At 41.8% G+C, this 24,256-nt stretch overlaps 1 protein-coding gene across 1 annotated transcript; it reads right to left on the reverse strand.

The window, feature by feature from the left end:
- Positions 1–7,720: 7,720 nt before the first annotated feature.
- Positions 7,721–22,281, reverse strand: LOC147455152 (putative voltage-gated potassium channel subunit beta). The gene is made up of 4 exons (XM_086513991.1): positions 21,576–22,281; positions 8,283–8,429; positions 8,042–8,206; positions 7,721–7,961 (listed from the first exon to the last, which is right to left on the reverse strand). Exons 1-4 carry the CDS (start codon positions 22,164–22,166, stop codon positions 7,848–7,850), a joined length of 1,017 nt encoding a protein of 338 aa, XP_086370117.1. The 5' UTR covers positions 22,167–22,281; the 3' UTR covers positions 7,721–7,847.
- Positions 22,282–24,256: the final 1,975 nt, after the last annotated feature.

A 24,256-nucleotide genomic window follows, 5' to 3' on the forward strand; every position in this document is an offset into this window, starting at 1 on the left:
AGTGCTATGGAGGGTCCTCTACAAAGAGGAAATTGGTATGGTTTTGGAACACTTTCATGAGGAGAGTGGACATCAAGGCAAAGATCGTGTATTTTTTTGTGTGCTTAGAGCTGGTTTTTGGTGGCCATCTATTGTACAAGATGTGCACTATAGGTGCAAGACATGCCATGAATGTCAAACCATGGGTAAAAGATGACTAGTAGCCGAGTCACAAGGGGTTGTCATAGCTCAAAATTCATTTGAGAAGTGGGGTTTGGATGCTATTGGTTTATTACCCAAGTCAGCAAGCAGCAAGAAGTACATAGTGGTGGCTATCGACTATCTTACCAGGTGGGTCATAGCTAAAGCTATGCTAAGGATTTTTTTGAAGTTTGGAGGGTGGGGCTCTTATGAGCTGCCACGTGGAGCCCCATTTAACCCACATGGGGAGTAGAGGTTGAGCACGCAAGGATATATATAACATCCCCATTTTCAACTCAAGAGGGAGAGGGAGAGAGCTCCCATGGCTCTCCCACCTCCCCCCTCGCGTGCAGCCTGATAGCTATATTGTGTTTGGTGGTCACGGGCGTTTGTGGGAGAGTTGTTGGGCATGGTGGTGCTGCGTCAATCACTATGGCAATGCTGACATGGTAGATGGAGCCCGTTAGAGTGTTGTTTACATAGCCCGCCACCCCCCCCCCCCCCCCCCCCCCCCCCCCCCCCCCCCCCCCCTTTATTGGAGATATAAGGGCTCGTGCATGGGCCCCATAGCGTCGGATGCCACTTCTATAAATAGGGAAACTTTCCCATGGTGCAAGTTAACTTGGAGGGTCGGCTACTAAAGAGGTGTTTCTCATGCATGCATGCATGCATGATATGAATTGGACAAGTGTTCAGAGGAGACTAAAACAACTAAAAAAAGAAAATCCACCCCAATAAAGGGGGGGCCCCCTTTTGCCATTTGAGGGGGCTGTTTCCTAGAGGTTTACAGGGAGTCGAGAAGGCCATTGTACACTTTTTTTTTTAAATCACGCCCCCGAGTCCTCCTTGCTATCGATCCCCCAACCCCCTCTTCTATTTTCTATTGTTATTGCTCTTTGGTGTCGATGTCGGCATGTGTGTGTGTTCCCCTGGACCGTGTTTTTGTGTGGTGCAAAGAGAGAGGGGGAAAGAGAAGTGTTGTGTGTCATTGGTTTGTATGATTGAAGCAGAGTGAGTGATGCACAGGTATTGATTCTTCGAGGTGTGTGCACATTTTTTGGTGTGCAATTGAAGGTGTGCGTTGCAAAAGTGTGTCATTTTGAAGGCTTTTCTGAGAGGCAATCTAGTGTTTTTTGAGTGTGTTCCCAACCCCCTCTCCAGCATTGTGGGTTCGAATGTTTTGGTGCTACCGTTTGCTTGAAGCCTTTTAGTGAGTGGAAATTTGCCCGTGAAGCCTGGCAACATTCTGTTGTGAGCCTTGAGCTCGAGATGTTGGAGGGCCAAGCTCTCTAATATGGGAGTGGTGACCACTTGACAACTCCACTCTCCTCCTATGGTGACTCCAAAAATAGACTATCTAAACTTAAATTTGTAGAGTTTGGGAGGCTACACACACACACCCAAAATTAGCAATGGATAAGGCACTCTAATCAATCTTAATAGAAAAGGTTAGAGGCGATTGAAAGCTTACATAGAGGGTTATTAGCCCAAAATCTCATGCAAATGAAATAGACCTTTTATTGTGCGATAAAATTAAGCAAAGATAACAAAAACAAGTCAAAGATTTAAAATTGGGCCGCAGTGCTTTGTTCTCCTCTACTTTTGGGAGCATGTATAACACACAAAAAAGAGTGTATGACTTCACACCTGTACATCAAGATCAACTCTATAACATAGGCTATCACTATATCGCATCACTTCACTCATATGAGACTCATGCCAATTTCAATGATGTCAAAAGAAATCGATTTTATGCAAAACCGACCATATGATTAGGTGTAGATGACCATACATGAACAATATATTTATGGACATCAAAAGAGTTAAATCGTCTTATCAAAACAAGCTATAAAACATATATGAATGTTGCATCAAACTCATGACTTCATCTGGTACCCCTCCTTGCTAGCACCCCTATGCATGTACGCAATCCCGTACTCATAGCAATTAATAGCTCACAAACAAGGCATGATAATGGTGGCCTAAATACATATTTTAGCATCTCTTCTCGACCCTTGACATGGCTAAGTGGACTCCTCCATCCAATGAGTACATATGGTAGCCTTCCAAGGAGCTTGAGGTTTCAAATATTGGTTTAAGTGCAAAAAAACAAGCTATATATTGATCACAACTCTTCACACAAGAAAAAATTGTACAAAAACCATGTAAGTGAAAATGCTTAAATGATTTGGGTAATACTTAGTTTGAAGGACTCTACCTAATTCTTAGCGGTTTAGAAGATATGATCAGACATTGTCCTACATATACAAACCAATCAAGAGTGTAGTTTCCATGCATGGAGCAAAAACATAAGTAGAGAGAGAAAGAGTTGGTGGCTATGGAGTTTAGAGCTCTTTACAATAGTTTGAAATTAGTTTTTGGTTTTCAATTGGGGCTTCTCATGTTGACACAAGAGAGCGGTGATGCAAGCTACGTAGAGGTTTACTCCATGAAATCACTGACAAAGAGTGCTATTACCTTGAAAGGAGAAGAGTAGTAGTAGTATTGAGAGAGAGAGAGAGAGAGAGAGAGAGAGAGAGAGAGAGAGAGAGAGATCCTTCTACTCGTGTATAAAAGGCGAGAGAATTTACATAATTACAAAAATGTGATGACGAGCTTGCATGCTCTAGTATTGTATTGCATAGCATTGGCTTTTGTGCTAGAGTCGTTATAACAGTGCAATCCCTGTGGAAACAAAGGCACAGATTACCTGGCACCCTACTTTGAAGAGTGTGTGTCCACTGTTTTTGCATAAAATTAATATTTTGTGATGATTACATTGCTTTATCAAAACAGGTGTTGTCTAGCTGAAGAAAATGCTACTAAGGCTATCGAAAGTGAGAAGGTTGTAGAGAGGAATCGAAGAAGGACCAAGGTCCTACCAAGTTAGCTGTCATTTATATATGTTTACACGATGATGCTTCCAAGGAAGTACAGGATGTACTATGGGACTTTAAGAATAGTATTGTTAAAGGCCAAGCGTGTAAGCAAGGGTTAGAGGGTTCGGACACAATCAAGAACATTTAATTGATGTCAAGGGTAGTCCGTGTGCATTGAGTGGAGGAAATCTCAAAGAGAGAGTCCTTGAGACCATACACTTGGATGAAGACATGTTGCATGTAAGTGACAACACTAAGGCAAAGGCTATGCATGCCAAGATTGATGAGGCCAAGGCCATTGATGACGTGATGCCAATTATTGATGAGGCCAAGGCCGTTGATGACGTTATGCAAACTATCAATGAGGAGCTTCATTATGAATACATTCCAAACGTAGAAGAGGCCAAGCCTAATAATGAAGAGATGACCACTACTAATAAGGCCAATCTTTCCAATGCCAAGGGGAAGGGCACATAGGATGTGAATGAGAAGAGTTGGGTCAACACGAGAAGCTATCAAGGATGGGGGGGTTGGTACCAAAGTGGTGATAGAGATTGTTGAGACAAAAAGTGCAAAGGAAGGTACTATTGCAGGGGATACGGCTTCTATGGTGGATGAAGATGCGGGTGCCTACATCAACTCAATCGCTCTATTGAAGCTTTTTTGTATGAAATGAATAAAGGACCTTGCAAGTCATGGTTTGAAGGCACGTGCTAACAAGATTTAGCTACTATGACATCAATTTGTACTTAGAAGAAAGAAATAAAGCACCTTGCAAGTCATTGTCTGAAGCCATGTGCTGACAAGATTTAGCTACTATGACATCAATTTGTACTTAGAAAAAGGATTTGCATGAATCAAAGGAATTCTCTTTTTGTTATATCGTTGTCTTATTTCCTTGATTCACCTTTGTAATGCAATTCATGTTGTCTTTCTTAAAAGGTTTTGGTAAAAGAGTCCTCTAAATCAAATGTTAGTTTTGAGACTACACAACACCAATGTTAGTACTTCGTAGTACCCAGTTAAATGAGTAGTAGTACCAATTTTGGTACTTTCCATTGTCATTTTGGTAGTGGAATGCTTCTATTTTTAACTTTATAGTATCAGATTGAAACTTCTTGGTTCCAATTTGATTTTGAATGGGCCAACATTCCCATGTTTTGAATTTCTATACACATGTTTTATTTTTTGGTCTCAGTAACAATCTAAGAACATTGTACCATGCCAAATTTAGTGTTGTGATGTACCCAATTTGGTGCTATGTTGTACCAAATTGGATACTCTGTTATACAAGTTCTATATAATATTTGGATTATGTGGTGTCCAATTTTGTACTAAGATGTACCACATATGGTATTATTATGCATGAAATCAGGTTACGTTTAGCTAATTTTTGTATCTCTAGTGTAGGTTTTGGTTTCAAAAACAGCTTAGGACTAGTGTACAATACCAAATTTGGTATTGTGTTGTACAAATCAAGTTTTATGCAATACTGTATAATAGTATCTGGACTGTGTGGCGTCCAATTTGGTACTATGGTGCATATTACTCAAACTCTTCCGACGGGGTTACCCAATTGGAGAAGTCCCTCAAGTGATCCATGTACAGCTAATTAGCTTGGCATGAACAATAGTTGTAAGAGAGAGAGAGAGAGAGAGAGAGAGAGAGAGAGAGAGAGGAGATTGATACTATTATGTACAAATTCTAGTATTGTGTCAAACAGTTTGTATAGATGTTGAATTTTGTGTTTACCTTATGTACCTCTATTCTTATTTGAGTAACAGTTTCACTTACTCTGTTCTTATTTTAGTAACACTTTTTGTGTCTAACTTATATGTACCTATGTTCTTATTTCAATAACAATTTAGAAACTCTATACAATACCAAATTTGGTATTGTATTTCAGTAACAATTTAGAAACATTGCGCAGTACCAAATTTGGTACTGTAGCAATAAATCAAAAAATGAAATATAAGACAAATAAACAACGAAATACACGAAGGCCAAAAAGTATTTCTCTTTTCTATTTGAGAGAATTACAAATTGTCCCACTTGCAATTTTGGCAGATGAGCTTACATGCCTACATCTTGGTCACTCCCATCATCATATGGCATATCGTTGTAAATATTCTCATATACTTTAGCTGATAATCTAAATTGGTTATAGAAACCAAGCATACACTCCATGGGAAAGCATATGGGTCTTATAAAATGGTGTAGATCATCACCAAAGGTATCTAATCGAATAGGCCTTCAATTTGGCCATAGTACAAGCCTTCAACTACTATTCCACCTCTGACAATTTTGTTACACACTTATTCTTCTATGTTTTGATTTTCTGATACATTGTTTTTGTGCACTTCAAAAGGTTTCTAGAAGTTCTCATTGGCCTCGGCTACTTCGATTACAAAGTTCTTTCCAATGCAAAACATTCCACACAACATTTCGGAGTTTCCTTCATACATTTTTAGCATAGAATCTCGATTCATTAGCATGGCCATCACAAAACGGTTTTCCTCCTCGTCCTCTTCATCATTGTTGATATCTTCTTCTACCATCTGTGGCAATAGTACACTAGAGACATATTTCCATTCATCTAAGTATTGTCTATTCTTGCATTGTACTCCACTACTCAATCACACATGGATCACCATATAATGAGAGCATTCAAAGATGTATAGAGCATCGTTTTCCATTGAATATCCATCGGCATAATGGAACAAGCAAGAGCCTAGAATGGGCTGACATTCCCACAATAGATTACATTGCACATCATCCTTTGAAACCAGTGAAAAAAATCTTTGAATATCACACCTATGGGCTTCTCTTATGAGCTGAAATATTGCATTAAGAAAATTAATCACATCATATGCACACTTCATAGGCCAACCATTTGGTTGAGGGTTCTCTTGATGACATCATGTACCCATCATAATGTGTTTTTCGATGTCCCAAAGCAAAGAAATTATGCTTTATGTGCAAGCAAGTTAACTGAAGGTACCTTGCCACAAAATAGAAAGGTCCATGTGCCTTAAAACTATGAAGCATTGTCATTTGACCACACCTAATTATAGCGCAAACGATGTCCATGTTGTTTCATCCACATGCAAGGAAGCAAAAAACAATGTTGAACAAGCATCATGTCATGGAGCTCATCATCTGATATGGTAAAATGTAGTGTTCTCAATAGTACCTGCTGAGCTTCTCACATAAGTGATGTGCACCAATATGGTTACTTGGGTCGACCACCAATGCATGGTTTCAATCTCATTCTACATTTTAAATGAATAATTCTCTGCAAAATCAACAACCAACACAACAACATCACCTTAAAAGTTAGGCAAGCAATCTTTGACCTATTGGGCCTGCTACCTAAAGAAGTTATGCTTTATAAAGCTTCTGAGATTATCTAACAAGACGTGAAGAAAAGAAATATTTTGCATTCTTTCCACAATCAAGTACATGCTCTTCTTCTCACCATCAGTGAATCAAGCTATCTAGTTCCAAAATCCTTAAAAACCTTCATAGTCTCCTCCCTTCTATTCATTGGAATCTTGTCCCAAAAAATATTAACTTGGTTACATCACATTCGGTGCAATCTTTAAACAAGAATTTCTTCGCATGGTACTCATTGTCCAACAAATACAATGTGGATTCCCACATATTACTAATGTGTACTTCTTGGTTTGCAAAACACCAAGCTTAGCACCATCTCAACCACAACCAACTCCACACCTTCTCCGCTAAATGCCTCCCTGTCCATCACTCACTCCCTTGAGCCTCCCTACTTACGAGTGAGAGGGCAAGCTAATCCGCTCAAATGGGAAGAGGAAGACGCCATGCAAATTTGAGGGTGCAAAGCAACTTTGATCTCAATTGTCTGATCTTTGGTGAACTAGGGGGTGAACTAAGGGTGAACTCGAGGCGCCGTGCAAAGCGACTTTTGATCTCAGCCATCCGATCTTTGGTGAACTAAGGGTGAACTAAGGGCAAAAATGGCACCCCGAGTACACCCTTAGCTCACCCCTAGTTCACTCGCCTCGTGGGATGTGGGTCAAACCTGGGACCTCTCAATTGCCACCCCAATGCCTACCACCACACTAGTGCGTGTCGCTGCCCATGTTGGCATGGCACATGATCACACCTTAGTTTACCCGCCCCTAACTCACCACCAGTTCACCCCAAGTTCACTGCATGATTCAACGGTTGAGATTAAAGCCACCTTGTCCCCCCCAAATTTGGGCCCTAGATCCCTTCTGAGCCATATGGCCGTGCCATATAGTGACGAGGGGAGGCTGGGAGCTAGACATGATGTTGCGCTACATGTGCAAATTCTAAAATTTCTTCTTTGTGAACGAGAAATTGAGCAGAGAGACATCTCATAGTATAAAAAAATGAGACATGAGTTTCCCCATATTTAAAAGGCATTCGATAGAACCCTTAGTAAATCCAAACGTAATGTGAAATGCACAACAAGAGTTAACCCAAAAAGGCAGGTTCTCGGGCAGACCATCTAAATCATGCACTTACCTGAAAGCTTATAGAGTTCAATTATGAGATATACATGGCAACAAATCTAACAAAACACAAGTCGCTTACAAAGCTTTGGCTATTTTAAACAATTTGCACATCATTAGAACAAGCAGCAAAATACACAAAAGTCCATACAAGTTCAACCATATTTATGTAGAAAATAAGAGTATCATGGGCACTATGTTTATTAATGTCAGAATTCCATGGCTAACATGATTATGCTCTTCACTCAACTGAACCCTACTTGAGCTGTATTTATCGAAATGTCTCTGGCTTTTTAGGCTTGCTCTTTACGATATCTTCAATCTCGGTCAGGATTTCATCTTTCAACATATCCACAACTCTCAAAGACTCCATGTTCTCAACTACCTGCAAGACAAAAAATCTTACATGTCAGCTCAGAAATACATTGACCCACAATCGCTCAAAAGAAGAAAGAAGAAAGATACCTGCTGCTCTTTTGTAGCCCCAGTTATAATTGTACTGACATTTTCATTCTTGACACACCATGCAATGGCCAATTGGGCAAGTGTTACATTCAACTTTACTGCAATAGGCCTCAAAGCATCCACTTTCTGCAGAATTTCATCAACAAGTTTCCTACTTGCCAAGTTCTGCAAGAAAAAGAAATGAGTCAGAACAATCCTACGACAAGTGCTTCTTCCTGCTTTTAGAGGACTGCATGTTCACCTTGTAGTTCTCCAAGGCAAAACGGCTGTCAGCAGGTGGAGGGCTGTTTAGAGAGTATTTGCCTGTAAGAACACCAGATCCGAGCGGGCTCCATATGGTCAAACCCAAACCGAACTTCTGATAGAGGGGTGCATACTCTACCTCCACCTGTCAAAAGTAACCATCAAAGAGAGACCAACACAGAGAGAGAGAGAGAGAGAGAGAGAGAGAGAGAGAGAGAGAGAGAGAGAGAGAGCCATACTACATTATCCTTAGTACAGAAATCAGTTGTCATCTTAGCAACTTCATTATCTCCAATTCAGCTTTCCCTGATTTTAAAGCATAGCCTTCCCGGCCCTTGGTTTGTTTTGATTTTGTGTTTAGGTCTACAGAGCATTGCAACCAGGTACCAGACAGGACATATAATACGTTTAAGTAAAATACGTGTACTAGACATCTTTTTCAAGGACCCCAAATAAAATTTTCTTGCAAAGCCTAGACATAAGTTGGATATGATATATCTATTATGGACTATATGACACGACAAAGACATTCATAATCAGATTCAACTTTCAACTTTCACTAACCACAGTTTCGAGATCCAGAACTTAAAAGTCAATGCTAAAACTTGACCTCCAAGAGAAGCGTGAACAAAACTGAAGAAAATCATCAGCTAAAAATACAAAGAGATAGCGAGGTCAGAAGGTGTGCGCACTCTGAGATGGTTGTTAGGTGGCTGAGCGGGAATGCATCCACGGCAGCAAGAGAACACTTGCTTTATGCACAACAGTCGCAAGCAATGAATGATGTGGAAAGTGCACAACTTTCAACTCGAAATCTTAACGCGCATCGATCAAGTCATGGGCTGCATATTCAATCACATGCACACCATGGTCACATGCACACCATGGTCACATGCCCATGCAAAACATGGTTCAAAGCATGCATTTGATAGGAATTAAGTGGGAGAACGTGTTCCTACACATAAAGCCATTAGAATGAAAAAATTGTGATATTCAGCCGCCAATACCTTCTTCAAAAGGGGAAGTAATGCATCAACCAGCAGCTCCATTAAGTGTCATTTGGACTTGTAACACTCGAGTGATGCAAACAAATCCATGGAGCCTAAAGACTTCAAGGACAAGAATAAGTCCGTGAAGTTTGATGTATTCTCTGATGAGTATGATACAAGCAAAGTGTTGGCATTTGTTTCTCAGTTTGATATTGCTTTTGGCAATGAAATCTTCACCCACATCAGAAAAGTTTTCTACATATTGGAGAACCTTCTCACCCTCTAATTGTCTAATTTTGTCCCATCTTTGAGTGATGGTTTGCATTGCCTTTGGTAGTTGGAAGTTGCATTCTAAGGATACTTTACCTCAGCTTATTGATTCAGCTCTTGCCACAAAGGCATTGGAATTGAATATTTTGCAAACCAACAAGGATGTGACTCCTACGAAGGAAGCAACCTCCACCAAATCAGCTTGGAAAGTTAAGAAGAAGCCTTTCAAGAAGCGTCCATTCAAACCTGCAACTTATGGGCTTACTTTGGAGCTAAAAAAGAGAAAAGTGTGAAGGCAAGTGCTTTACTTGTGGCAGCAAAGAGCACACGGTCAAAGATTGGCCCAAAAAGAAGAAGAATGATGAGAATAAGAATGCAAAGCCTAAAGTGCATATGATTCCGGATGTACAAGGGGATGCACTACAGTCTACATGAAGACAAAGCAAGACTTGTATGCGAGGCTTGGGAACATCTTAAAGGATCAACCCGCTCTCTCTATGTTTGATGATTGTGCAGCTCAAAATTTCATATCTATACAAATGGCGTATGCTTTGGATATTGATGTAGCAGACATGGATCCTCAAATTGAAGCAGGATCGGCTTTTGTTGGAAAAGAGGCTCAAGCTACACCGATCCTTGAAAAGCTACACATACATATTCAAAACTATTTGGATCATGAGAACTTTCTTGTTGCTCTTTTTAGTCGATATGGTGTATTTGGCGCATATGTATTGATCCACAAAAAGCTTACAAAACCAATAGGATCTCTTTTAAATACAAAGGTCGTGAACATGTAATAGTTGTTGGGGAAGAGGGTGATACCATACCTCTTGTATCTCATGTACAAATCAAAAAGATAATGACAAGAGTATGTTTGCTTATGAGATGTTTGTAAAAGAGCATGAGGATGAATGTATTGCACAAGTAGACATTCTTATTGAATAAAGGGTGAAATTTTTACATGCATATGAGAGATTTTTTGCCAATGAGTTACCAAATGAGCTATCACCGGCACGTCCAAAAGATCATTGTATTGATCTTGAGCTAGGAACCTCACCCCCTAATGAGCCAACCTATCATGTGAGTGCCTCACGATCCTCAAATAAGTGCATGAGCTTATTGAGAAGTGTTTGGTTCAACCTAGCTCTTCTCCCTTTTATTCACCTTTACCTCTAGTGTAAAAGGACAAATACTATCACGTGTGTGTGGATTATCAAGCTTTGAACAAGCTCACCATCAAGAATTGGTTTCCCCACGCATAGATGATATCCTAGACAAATTAAGTGGCTCAGCATGTGAAGTGGGTATCACCAAGTTCGAGTGGTGCCTGAAGATGTACATAAAACTACATCTCGCACATCTTTTGGTCATTATGAATATCATGCCCTTTGGTCTCACAAATGCACCAGCTACCTTCAATAGAATGATGGATCGCATTTTTCGTGAGTATAGAAAGTTTACATGTGTAATTTTTTATGACATTCTTGTGTTTTCAAAGAATGAGAACGATGACAGAGGTCATGTAGAAATCGTGTTTAAAGAACTTCACAAGCATCGATTGTTTATCAACGCTAAGAAAAGCAAATTCTTCTTGTGAGAGATACAATATCTGGGGCACATTGTATCAAAAGATGGGGAACGGATGGATCTTGCAAAAGTTAACATAATCCGCAATTGGCCAGACTTGCAAAGTGTACATGATGTACCAAGCTTTCTTGGTTTGTGTTATCATAGATTCATTCGCCAGATTGCTTCTCCTGTGCATGACTTCTTTTGATGCTGTCAGATGCAGCCGAATTGAATTTGGTGAAGATCTACACTTTGTTGGGTTAAAGGCTCTAAATCACCTCTATTGTATATTTTTATACTTTGTCGAGGTTCACATTGGACCTGGACACATTTTTTAAAGTCACTTATAATAAAAGTGGGAAAGCCCAAAAACTCAATCATTGAGTTTTCCCCAAAATCGTAGGAGCACTCTCTCTCCCTGCTTCGATCTCTAGCGCTAGCTCTTTGTGCACTCTTGCCTCCTGCTTCTTGCCCCAATCTTGCACTACATCGCGACGCGCACCTACCGGCACCCTCAGCTTCGCGATTTCAATTGATATCAGAGCCCTAGGGTTTCAAAACAGCCCTACGCAATATGTTGGACAGCAAATTAAATTTGCTCTCCCGCAATCAATTTCACTTCCATTGCGAAGCCCCTTGTTTCCGGAGTCAAGAGTCACCAAAATTGTCAAAACAGTCCAAAACAGCAATATGCAGGTGTACCAAAGTTGTGGGAATACATGTATTGACGTTTGTCGCGGCAAATTGAGTGAAAAGCTGAGTGTAGGTGCTTGAAATTGCACATTTCAGCTGAAATTTCAGATTTGGATTGTTTCATGTAAAGAAACTATGGCTCTTTGTATGCAAAGTCTTGTGGTTGCTACTATTTGCTGAAATTTTCAGCCTATTGCATCTCTCTTGTATACACACTTGTGCTTGAATTAAGATGGCATCTTCCTATTCCGCGTCTGACACTAAAAGTTTGATGGAAATCAAACGATTCGATGGTCAAGGATTCGATCTTTGGCAGGAACGCATGTAAGGTATCCTTTTCTTGAAGGATTGTGAAGATGCATTGGAACACAATAAGCCGCCAGGTTTGTCTGACGAAGAGTGGACTAGGTTGAATAAGAAGGCTATGGCCTACATCAAAATGGCTATCAATGATGACATTTTGACGAACATCAAGCGTTTGGACTCTGCTTATGCAATATGGCAAAAGCTAAAGGCCAATTATGAAAACACCACGCATGTAAACAAGTGCATTTGATGCGAAAGTTGGTGAATATGCAGCTTGATGACTCGAAGTCAGCTACTGAGCATTTGAGTGCTTTTACAAGTGTGTTGAGTCAATTGTAGGACAGTGGACTTCAGCAATTCAATGATAAGTTGAAAGCTATTTTCTTGCTTATCACATTGCCAAATACTTGGGAAACCTTGGTTGTCTCCTTGAGCAACAGTCCCACCCTCACGTATGACGGTGTGAGAGGGTCTATTCTCAATGAAGAGATTAGACACAAGTCTAGTGGGGAAGGTGACAATTCTGCCTACAATGCAAGAGGTAGAAATCAAAAGCATGATACGGGCAACAAAACTCAAAATAAAAGTAAGAGCAAGACAAAGGATAAGGATGTCACTTGTTATCAATGTGGCAGAAAGGGACCCGATTGCAGGTATTTCAAGAAAGAGCAGGAAAGGAAGAAGGAAAAGCAAGATAAGAAGAAGAAAGGGGAAAAATCAGCAGCTGATTCCTTCAATGATGCTGAGAATGCAAATGTATCTAGTGTGGTCATTGAGGAGTTGTCAGACGTTGAGGAAATCTTTAATGCGGCTTCATGCCCCTCAGATTTGGTGATAGCTAATGCAGCAGACGTGCTTATCTCGAAGAAAAATATCATTGATGCATTACTTAGTGCTAATGATGGCCTATCTCAGTCTTGGATAGTAGATTCCGATGCCTCTTTCCATGCGACTCCATCTTTGGAGTGTTTTGCTACATATGCTGGAGGCAATTATGGCAAGGTGTACCTTGGTGATAATTTTGCTTGCAATATTGAGGGGATGGGTACCATACGATTGGCTCTTAACAATGGTCAAGAGCTTGTGTCGAATGATGTCAGGTTTGTACCAAGCATTACGAAAAGTTTGCTATTTGTTGGCTAGTTAGATACACATGGTTATACTACCATCTTTGCTGGGGGTTCATGGAAGTTGCTTAAGGGCTCTATGCTTGTTACAAAAGGGTCTAAAAGAGGTACTTTGTACTATCTTCGATGCAAAGCTTTGCCTGGCAAGTTTCTTGTTGTTGCTGAAGTTGCTTCACATACGGAATTATGGCATAAGAGACTTGGCCATATGAGCCAAAGGGGTATTGATGTGCTTTCCTGTCTGAAGAGGGTTGGTAAAAGGCAAAAACTTGGACTTTTGTAATGATTGTCTTTATGGAAAGCAAAAGAAATCTTCTTATTGCTCTGATGTCCCTCGCAAAGCTAATTCTCTTGATCTTATTCACTCCGATGTATGCACTATGCCTATTAAGTCTTTTGGTGGTGCATTGTATTTTGTTACATTTGTTGATGATTGTACTAGGAAAGGATGGGTGCATCGGTTGAAAAGTAAGAGCGAGACTTTTAATGCTTTTAAGAAGTTTCATGCTTTTGTCACTACGCAAAAGAGTACTAAGCTTAAATGTCTCAATCTGATAATGGAGGAGAGTATGTATCTGCTGAATTTCAGCATTTTTGTGATGAAAATGGGATTAAAAGAGAGTTGAGAGCCCCTTATAATCCGTCTTCTAATGGTGTGGCTGAGAGGTATAATCGTACTTTATGTGAGAGAGTGCGTTGCATGTTGTCCACCGCTAATCTTTTCCAAGAGTTTTGGGGGGAGCCATTGAAAACTGCAGTTCATATTTGCAATCGCTCTCTTAATAGTACGTTGAAAAATGACATTCCATAGGAGGTTTGGTCTGGCAAACCTGCTTCTTATGACCATTTGAAAGTATTTGGCTGCGAAGCTTTCGTCCATATACGCAATGACTTGAGAACAAAGTTTGGTATGAAGTCCATTAAGCGAGTCTTCCTAGGTTATGGGGAAGAAGGTGAAATGGGCTATAGAGCGTGGTTACCACAATTAGAAAGGTAATTCACAGCCGAGATGTAGTATTCAATGAGGCAAAATTGCTTAAGAATGCTACAAAACCTGATGCTGACAAGAAAACAATTAGATTTCAACCTTCCATGCCACTCATTGATGTTGAAAAAGAGCCTCATGATGCATTACCACAAGCTGAAATTGATAATCAGCCGGTTAACCTTGAGCCAGAAGAGGTATGTCACGTGCACATCTAACCCTATGTGTACGTGGACAAGCTACTTCCTGACATGGGTTCAGTCAATTCAGTCAGCCTAGATTAGGAAGTGTTCTGGCATGTTTGCGAGTTTGTTCGCAGACCATGCATGACCAGGCACTTAGAATAGATGCATATCCTCTCGTTACACACAGCATGACCATCAGATTTCAATCAAAACCCATCAAGAGCAATTTTACAGTGCATAGACCTATTTTCCCTATTTTAGCAAATTTTCACTTATTATTTTTAAGTGACTTTTGTTGGGAAACTGGGTAGGGCAAACTGACCAAGCAAGTAAATATGAAACCTAGCACTAGCACTTTCTGGCAGAAGAGGCAACAGGAACAAGAGTTCAACAAGCACCTTCTCGGCAAGATTCTCCCCATCAGTAAACCTAGCGTTTTTGCAACAGCAAGGCCTAACATTTTTCATCCCCATAAGCTGGCGTTTTTGCATGGCAGATCAGCTTCGGCAATAGCATCTCCAGCAAATAGCCTAGCGTTTTTGCATCTAGCTCCAGATCAGCCCAGTGTTTTGAATTTCTAGATTAGCCTCGGTGTTTTGCAGAATCACGGCGACAGATTCAGCCATAGCCTTAGCGTTTTCAGTTTTCAGCATTTAGACACCGTACCGCAGTCCCCAAACCTCGCAAATCTCACCTTCCCGCAGCAGATCCTCGCCGTACGGTCAGATCAGCCACGGTTTGCAGTTTCAGCCCGGAAAACGCAGAATTTCAGCATCTGCGTTTTCAACGTGTCGTCGTTGCATCGTCGTCATCGCCGTCGTCGCCGACATGGAGACAGAATTCAGCAGATAAAGATTTGCAGATTTCAGCCATTAGCGTTTTCGGATTTCAGCCCGTCTCGTCGTCGTCCTCATTGTCGTCGATACCGTCGGCAAGTCCAAAGCATTGTAGAGTTTTGTGCGATCAATAGTAGACCGCTCTCACCATAGAGAGTGGGGCCTTCAGAGGAAGGTTTGACAACATTCTGGGGTCGTATTCTTCTCTCTCTATCTCTCAGTCTCATGCACCTTCATACACAGTGTTCACCACTTTGTTTGTGTCCATTGCACTCTCTCACTAAAGGAACGGAAGGCTCTCCCTTCCGGAAGTAAAAGGAACCTTGAGCACAGTTCGGAGCACTCATCTTGAGCAAAGTTCAACATTCACATCCGTTGCACCTTACATTGGTATCAGAGCTTTGGCAGTGTTCCGTATCACTCAAGGAAAGAACCACAAGAATTTTTTTGCTTGTTGCGGTCGTACATAACCCAAGTCCACTTGGGCGTGTCGATTCCTATCGTGTTTTTGAAGAGTGACAGGAAACCCAAGAAAGAAGGGCTTGTCCAGCCGCCCCTTGTTTCTCTTTTCACTCATCGAGAGCGGACAGTGCACTTAGCAGCCGGCCAATCGACGTGAGGTGGGAAAAAGCAACCTTGGTGTGAGCGTAAGGCCGCCAAGGGGTGCTAGTGCGCCCATGGAAAAGAGAAGAGCTCAGGTAAAGAGAAGATCCTTCTCTAACACAGATTGCAAGCGAAAGAAGAACCTCAAGACCCTCAAGAACCTCAAGACTCCAGAACCCCAAGAACCCAAGACCCTCAAGAACTTAAGAACCCACGACTTCAGTGTATAGTCATTACCCGAAGCGGAATGGATATTTCGCATGGAGGTGATGAGCATGGAAGAGGCGAAGAAGAATTTTCCCCACCAAGAGGTTTTTCCAACCCTCCCCCTTCCCCAGCTATGCCACGGATTGCACCAAATCCGACGGAGGCTTTGGTCAAGTCGATGATGGACATGATGTTACGACAACAGAGAACACATAGAAAGACGGGCAATCTTGGATCGTGAACACGAAGAAAGAATGGCAACCTCCCTTAGCGCGTGAGCGCGAGCAAGCACGCTTGGCGGACAAAGAAGAAATGGCAGCCTCAGAGCGTGAGCTCGAGCAAGTACGCTTAGCGACCGCAGAAAGAAAAACAAAATTGGATCGCAAGCAAGTTGTTCATTATTAACACACTCTCTATTGTGTGCCTTGAGCTTCCTTTGTCTTCTCCAAACTGTGTGTGTTTCTCTGCAACCCTATTTCCAACACCATATGACCCGGGAGGACATTATAATGATTATGGTCTTTGTTGGTGTACTTATATGCCCTTTGATAGAGGGAAATGCTTTGATGTTCTTCATGTATGTCCCTCTAACTTTATGCCTATCAATCTAGGGAATGCATTATTAGCATATGGTTGTGCTCTTATAAAAAAATATTGTATGCTTTCTTTATGATATAAGTGGGAACTATGTGCTTATTGTGTCTCTCATTGGATGTTTACAATCAAGGTGTACGCAAACAAACAAGAAATCAAGTTGGCACATATTGAAGGATGTGCAGGTTCAGAGGGGGTGGATGTCGTTCACCTTGTTTTTGACACTTCTTGATTCATGGAAAGAAAATCAATAATGTACATATTGTGATATATACTAAAGCGATTGCTGCAGTCGCTATCATGTACATACCTATTTGGGAATCCTGGCCCTGGATGTGGTGTCTTTGCGTGTTGATACTTTTTTCTAGTGAAGCTAACCTCATTGCAAATTCGATAGATCACGAAGAACAGATCTTGGCTCTCGAGTCGAGGTCCAAAGAACCCCCACGAGAAGTATTATGTGTTCGAATAATTAGTCAGCACGCATTGTTCGAATGTTTCATTCGTGATGCTTTCCTGTATTTTAGTCACCGTCCTTATGTCATCCCTTTTCATAGGCAAAATGCCGAAATCTCCAAGTTGCTATGGGAAGTCCAAAGAATGGGACAACCGAGGCTACTAAGGAATCGACTGTTCGATGACGAAGAACCAAAGAAGTGCACCAACCATCATACACAATTTTTGATAGTAAATTGTATCTAATGGAACTTCATCAGAATTGAGAGTGAAACTACTATTGATCTTCATCTGTCTGGAACACATCCCGAGCGCATCACCCCACTCTCAAAGTGAATCGGGAACCAACATCCAACAGAAAGGAACACACAATGCACATCAATACTGAGACTCCAGCTAACACGGCAAGATCAAGAGACCCTGCACCTAAGCTATGCAAAGAAGAACAAGGTGCTATAGAAAGCCACCAAATAGGCTGTCAATCCTATCCGTTGCACATGGAACCACTGGTACTGAAAGGAAGTAGTCCGCGGACACTCACTCCCAAGCTAGCTCCAAATCCCCCTCTGAAGGGAGAACACCCGAACCATGGATAATTGTCATAACTCTCCACAATCTATGCCTGTGTAATTGGATCACCCGGGGTAGGTGAATCCGAAAGGAAATATACCTGTGGAACCTGGAACCATATCTGGGAGAACCAAGAAGACCGTCTCCCCACTGTGAAGAATATCATGGCTAACTGTAACTAGTTCCTAGTCCGAAAAGGACCATTATCCACCTGTATGAAATAACATGACAGTCTAAAATAAGGGAAGTAGGTGCAACCAGAATGGTACAGTCTCCACAGATCAATCTGGAAGACAAGGCATAGGATCTACTGCTCAAATGCACTCAGAAGAGTAACCGTCACACCACAAATCCGAAAGACGAGGCAGCCATTGAAATGGCTAAAGAACATCCGCTAACATACTAATTGCATTGTGGACTAAAGCACACCATCCAAAGCCGCAAAAAATGGGCAAGGAAACCAAGGGCTAGAAGACATCGTGCATGGTACTCCGCTCAACGGAGCACCGAAGTCCGTTTTTTGCAGCACTTTTCTGCACTTTGAAGATTTCCATGCCATATCTACCTTGGGGGAACCTCTTTTCATCATTCTTTACCACTTTTCTCCATTCAACGACTTCCATCGATAAGGCTTTGTTCAATCCACTCTAGTGTGTGCATTCTCTTGTACTACATGCTTGCGAAGATTGTGGCTTCTTGTTTGGAAGACAATTGCAATCAGATGGAGGAGAACACGGGCACTTGAGAGAGTAGATAGAAGGAACAAACGACTTGGAAAATCAACATCGACCTTCACTTGTTGCAATGCTAAATTTTCACTTGCATCGGTATGGAAGTCTTGTGTTGTATTACTCATGATACTATGTACAATTCTCCCATAAATAAAGAGAAATTTTGAGGGAGGGCCCAGTCGTTCCGGCTCATAGTGTGCCTTGTTTTCAGCTTTGACTTTAAAGTTTGTCCTCTTAGTGTCCAACCTGGTAACATCTACTCCCGAGTCCATAAAGAGTTCTCCCAAGAAATTCGTGATAGAAGACTGTGATACATCGTTTTCAGCCCATACACACCTTGAACTGAGTTTGGAATGGCGAGATTCGTTGAAGAACGATACCAACCAAGCTGATATTGCTCCAATTGGGTGAAAAGAAGCATTTTTTCAGCCCCTAGACATCAATCCATGGGGCTTAAAATACATTCACTATGCTCAGAAGTCTCCTCTATTCCATTACAACCAAAAAAGAAGCATTAGCATGCACATGGAACAAGCAATCACCACATTTTTCAGCTAGCAACAAGAGAACAAATATTTCTATTTTCTTCTTGTTCACTTATTCATTCCTTCTTCGTTCGGTTAGAGAAGCTTCTTTGCTAGTCAAGAAGGAAACTTTGTCAGCATACCAAGTAGTAGAAAAGAGTGAAGGATTCACGCTCTAGAAGAGAATCCTCTCTCTCCAGTGGACTCTCTCTGTTGAGCTTATAGACCCAAAAGATCAGTCTCTCTATATACACCCTTCTCATTGTGCAAGTACATTTCCAAGACAGAAGAGTGAAAACAATACCCCACCTTCCCATTTACATGCTTGTCAAAAAAAATTCCCAAAAAGGAGGTATCTTAAGGCTGCAATTTGCAGATCCATAGGCTAAAACTATGACTGCAAAGACAAAGACACTTGGATGACACCTTGGGAAATTCCAAATTTCATTTCATACCTCATTAGGAAAGTTGAAGTGCCAAGGCTAAAACCTGAAGGTTTAGCTAAAATAATGCAGCCCATGGAGGTCCTTTGTTGGCTGGCAGACCGAGGTTTGATTCAGCCTTTGAAGTTTAAACTAAAGTACCTCCCTTGGTTGGCCAAATGTTTAGCTACAATAATGCAACCAATGGAGATCTATCTACTGCATTCTTGGATGTCAGAAGATTGATTCAACAATTCAAAACCCCAAGAGGTTTAGCCTCGGTCTTGTGAACCTTCTCCTCCTTGGGTGCAAAGTGCCTTGTCTAGTTGCACTAGCATTGAAAGGGAAGTAAAGATTGCCCTCCAAAACTTGCAATCTCGATTCTCAAGCAAGCTTGGCCTACCAATCCAAAATGCCCGAAGTGGCTACTAGACAAGGGCACCTTGAATTAGACTCTTCTACTTCTTATGTCTCATTGCCTCCTAATGTGAGTCTTAAGGGTCTCAAGTTAAGTTTAACAAAAGTTAAAATAAGTGTGTGTGTCAATTTTTTATAAAAACCCCCCTTAAATTTTGTGTCGTCACCATTAGTTCAATAATCAAGTACCTTCAACACCCATCCATTCACACATGCACATGCTAATGCACATCATGCTTCATGATTACACTCGACACCCAACTGCAACCATGCATCACACTATTCCTAGGGTGCCAGTAGATATGCAAAACTGCTTGGTCAAATGACTATGCCTAATTTGCACTGAGAGTTATGCAAGGGTTATTGGCATCATTCAATCTTTTCCCATTGTATTTTGAGGACACAAACTCTTTTTGAGGGGAGGTACGAGGAAAATGGGAAAGCCAAAATTCTTACAGAGACCTGGCATGATGTGACTTTCTACCATCTGTTTGATGTGCCGAATGAATACATGTAGCTAGTAATGACACACATGGCTATTTGCAACTTTGATAGAACTCAATCGGATATGAACACCACCTACTAGAGGGTGAGTGGAAAGAATGTTTTAAGGTTTAGGGTTGAAGATGCAGAGGACGAGTACCACATGGGATGGGGCTACTAGAGGGTTAGTGGAAAGTATGTTTAAGGTTTAGCATTGAGGATGCATAGGACAAGTACCACATGGGATGGGGCTAGTAGGGCACAAGTATATGTAGCCGAACCATAAGGTTGTTCTATCTTCATTATGTTTTCCCTTTGATTAGGTGGTTACCTTGCTTGATATCCTTGGGAGTCGAACTCTTTCATCATCTATAGACTATCTTTGAAGGAATTTTTAAAAACTCCATAAAAATGTCAAGCTCAAAAGTCTATTCATCGCTTAGCTTAGTGTTGCAGTCTCTTGATTTTGTTGTGTTTAGGAATTGATTGCACAAAGTTGCACCTAATCTTGGGTCCCTCTCGAAAATCTGGCCATTCAATCAGATGCGGATACATGAAACAAATTAGCACGGGGGCTCAAGTGATGTGTGGACATGCCACCATGCCCCAAAAACTTATAGACTGGAGAATCTCGTCTAGCACTTCGCAAATCTATTCGCAAGACATGCATTTTTGGACGAATCCATAGGATCCTTGCGTAACCCTCTTTGCTGAATTATTTGTATAAGGCTAGTGAGTTGACCTAGCCGTTTTGCGTATCGACGTTAGTATGTAGCCCAGGACTAGCCTGATGTGTGATGGCAGTTTCATGTTGGGCAAAAACCTAGAGGATCTAGGACTAGCATCTTTGTGGACCTTCATTTGTGGGAAGATCCATCAAACTTACAATCCTTCTTACCGTGATGCTAGGGAGCTAGTTTCTTGCAATCAACAAAAAGGCCCATAATTAAGAGAATGGCCAAATTGCACACCAGATGCACGTTCTTGTGGGTAATTTGCCATTTTTAGGCATCCTTGCAGAATTGGTCTCCAAACTTGCAAAGGTGAAGCAAATTTCATAAAACAAATACAATATGAGCTCATGGATGACACAACTTGAACATCTGTGCGAAAAATTCAATACCAACACAAACAAACAAAGGCACACCACCAAGGATGCACAACTCTTTCTTGATTGGCAAAAATAACAGAACTGGAGTCTCAGGATAATCTGAAATATGCTACTCTCACGGCCACACAGAGAGCCTTAAAAGCACGTTATTTAAAATTTCAACAGCTGTAAAGCAAAGAGAAAAAACAACAACAAGCAGAGAGTATAGCGTACCCGATCGCGCGCGAGCAGGTTGTACTGAGGTTGCTCAACTGCAGGGCCGATCAAGCCAAGACGGGAGGCAACTGCCCAGGCTTCAGTAATCTGTTGGGCATCCCACTCACTGGTGCCCCAATAGAAGGCCCAACCCTTGTCAATGACATAGTTCATGGCTCGCACAGTCTCCTCGATAGGAGTACTAGTGTCAGGTCTGTGACAAAAGAGCACATCGACATAGTCCATCTGCAGGCGTCGGAGACAGGCTTGTGTACCCTCAATAATATGTTTGCGAGAGAGACCGACATCGTTCACGCCTTGGCCGCCCCAGAAAATCTTCGTGGAGATGACTAAATCAGATCTCTTCCATTGAAGCTCCTTAATGGCCTGCCCCATGATCTCTTCTGCCTTGCCGTTGGCATATACCTCTGCATTATCAAAGAAGTTCACCCCATACTCTCGGCATTTTGCAAGCAGGACCTTGGCAGCTTGCACTTCGATCTGGTTGCCAAAGCTGACCCAAGCACCATAAGAGAGCACGCTAACCTTCAAGCCGGTGCGACCAAGGTGCCGATACTTCATGAGGGCGGCTGGAGAGGGAGCTGCCATGACGGGAAGCAGCTAAGGTTGGGGCCTTCGCTCAAGGTAAGGTCTCGCGACGTCCTTCCAGGCTTCCAGCTAATTCAACAAGGCTTCCAGCTAATACAACAAGGCATGCGAAGTGTCGGTCTCAACATAAGGTCTAGCGTGTCACATTTCAAGAAATTTCTACAATTAATAGGACCATTTTCTACAATGCGCATGAGTGTAGTACGTGCAGCTTTTGCTTTGTCCTGAAAAGGACTTCTGAATTAAAGCACTTGAAGATGACTTCTCTCGCCTCCCTCCCACCAGTGTGAATCGTGACTAAAGGGCAGCTTTTTGACAAGCATTTTACCCATTTTCAAGGGTGAAACTGTGAGTTACCCTTCAAAAATACACTAACCAAAAAATAGACGTCATAGAGGTCTATTGAAGTTAAGGGGGGCCAAAGAGTTATCATGAATAGGTCTTAATGAGTGCCTATAATTACATGTCATTAATGACCCGATAGCTCCGTCAAGGAGCTTGCAGCTTCACATAAGCCCTCCCCTTCTTTTGGACCTGGTGGAGGAGGGGGGAGGGCTCGGGTGAAGCTACAAGCTCCCTCGTCGAAGCTACTCAGCCCTTCGACCCAAGCGACACCTGCCCCACGCAAGTACTCACCACGAAGAACATCAACACTAGCATCCCAAGCCACGTGCTCGCCCTGTGCAAGCCACCAACCTAGGCCTCCTCGCCCACTTGCACCTCATAAGCAGCAAGGGCACAACAAGGAGCAAGAAATTTGCAGGCATGTATAGGATTGTGGACCTCAGATCTTCAACTTGTGCTTAGCTCACTTAAGAGCTGATTTTACTGAGATTTGGGATCATTTTGCTATGGTTATACAACCCACAATGTGGTAGACTAACATAAATATGTTTCCACGAGTGCATTTTTTGTCACGAACAAATAATTTTTTGCCATAATTTCCTTATACGGACTCAGATTTGTGCAACCTAGGAGTTGTTTTCGGGTTTTGACATGTTTTAGACGCAATAGTGGTTTCCAGTTAACCTAATTCTAATCACATTTTTGCGACAATGTACACAATATCAGTACCCTCACACATCAGACACACACACACACACACACACATACACATCGACGTTGTGCTTTTGGGGAAAAAAAAACGCACACACACGGGTTTGCTTTCGGTCTCGGCTCTCGGCATCAACGGCATCATTCTTTTGGATTGCGTCATCGGCAGCGAATCCACGGGTTTGACAACTTCAACATAGCGACCGACAAAGAGAGCACATCCGCTTTCTCAACACAACATTGGCGAGGTGTCCATACGGCGGCGAAAATCGACATTGACGTCTTCGACATCGACATCGGCACCAAATTTAATATCGACTCAACAATTTTGTACGGCATCGTTAGAGAGAGAGCATTTTTTTGACAATTACTGATTGGCTTCATTAGTGCTGCGATTTTTGCAAAAACTTTTGTAATGTATATCGATTGTGGTTCAGTTATGTGATGCTCAACCGTTGACGTCTCACAAGTTACCAATTTTCATCAGTTTTTCGGACTCACAAGTCTACACAACTATAGGTTTTACAGGTTTTCTTGGCATGCTTCCCACTACGAGTCTATTGTTCTTGCACGTGACAGGTGTCAGTTATCGTATTTTGCCTAGCCTAGTTGGCTACAGTTGATAGGTTTTGTCAATGACAAATCCAAGTTCAGTGGGAGATTTTTGACCAATGATTGCTTCTATTTGGGAGCTTTATGCATATGGATACACGTGATTAGCACCTTGTGTATGCGTATGGATATGCATAATTAGTACCTTGTGTGTGTGTGCGCTCTATTGAGAGTAGTTTTTACTCCCCACAAGGGGAGCTCACTTGAGTCCAAATGTTGCTTGCATCTCATTGGCGTATGTTTAAGCGCATGTCCTACGGTCTTCTAGTGACAGTTTTACGTTTTGGATGTACATTGTGTTGCGGATACTGCCATTGTACCTCGTTTTGGAGCCGATTTTGGATTGTTTTGGAACTCCTAACCGTTTTTGAGACTTGATCTCTAGAAGAGCCCTTTTTGAGATTGTGGCTAGTCGTGTCTGCATA

The sequence above is a fragment of the Adiantum capillus-veneris genome, chromosome 6 (genome assembly GCF_014529385.1).
Source record: "Adiantum capillus-veneris isolate H3 chromosome 6, ASM1452938v2, whole genome shotgun sequence".
NCBI lineage: Eukaryota > Viridiplantae > Streptophyta > Polypodiopsida > Polypodiales > Pteridaceae > Adiantum > Adiantum capillus-veneris.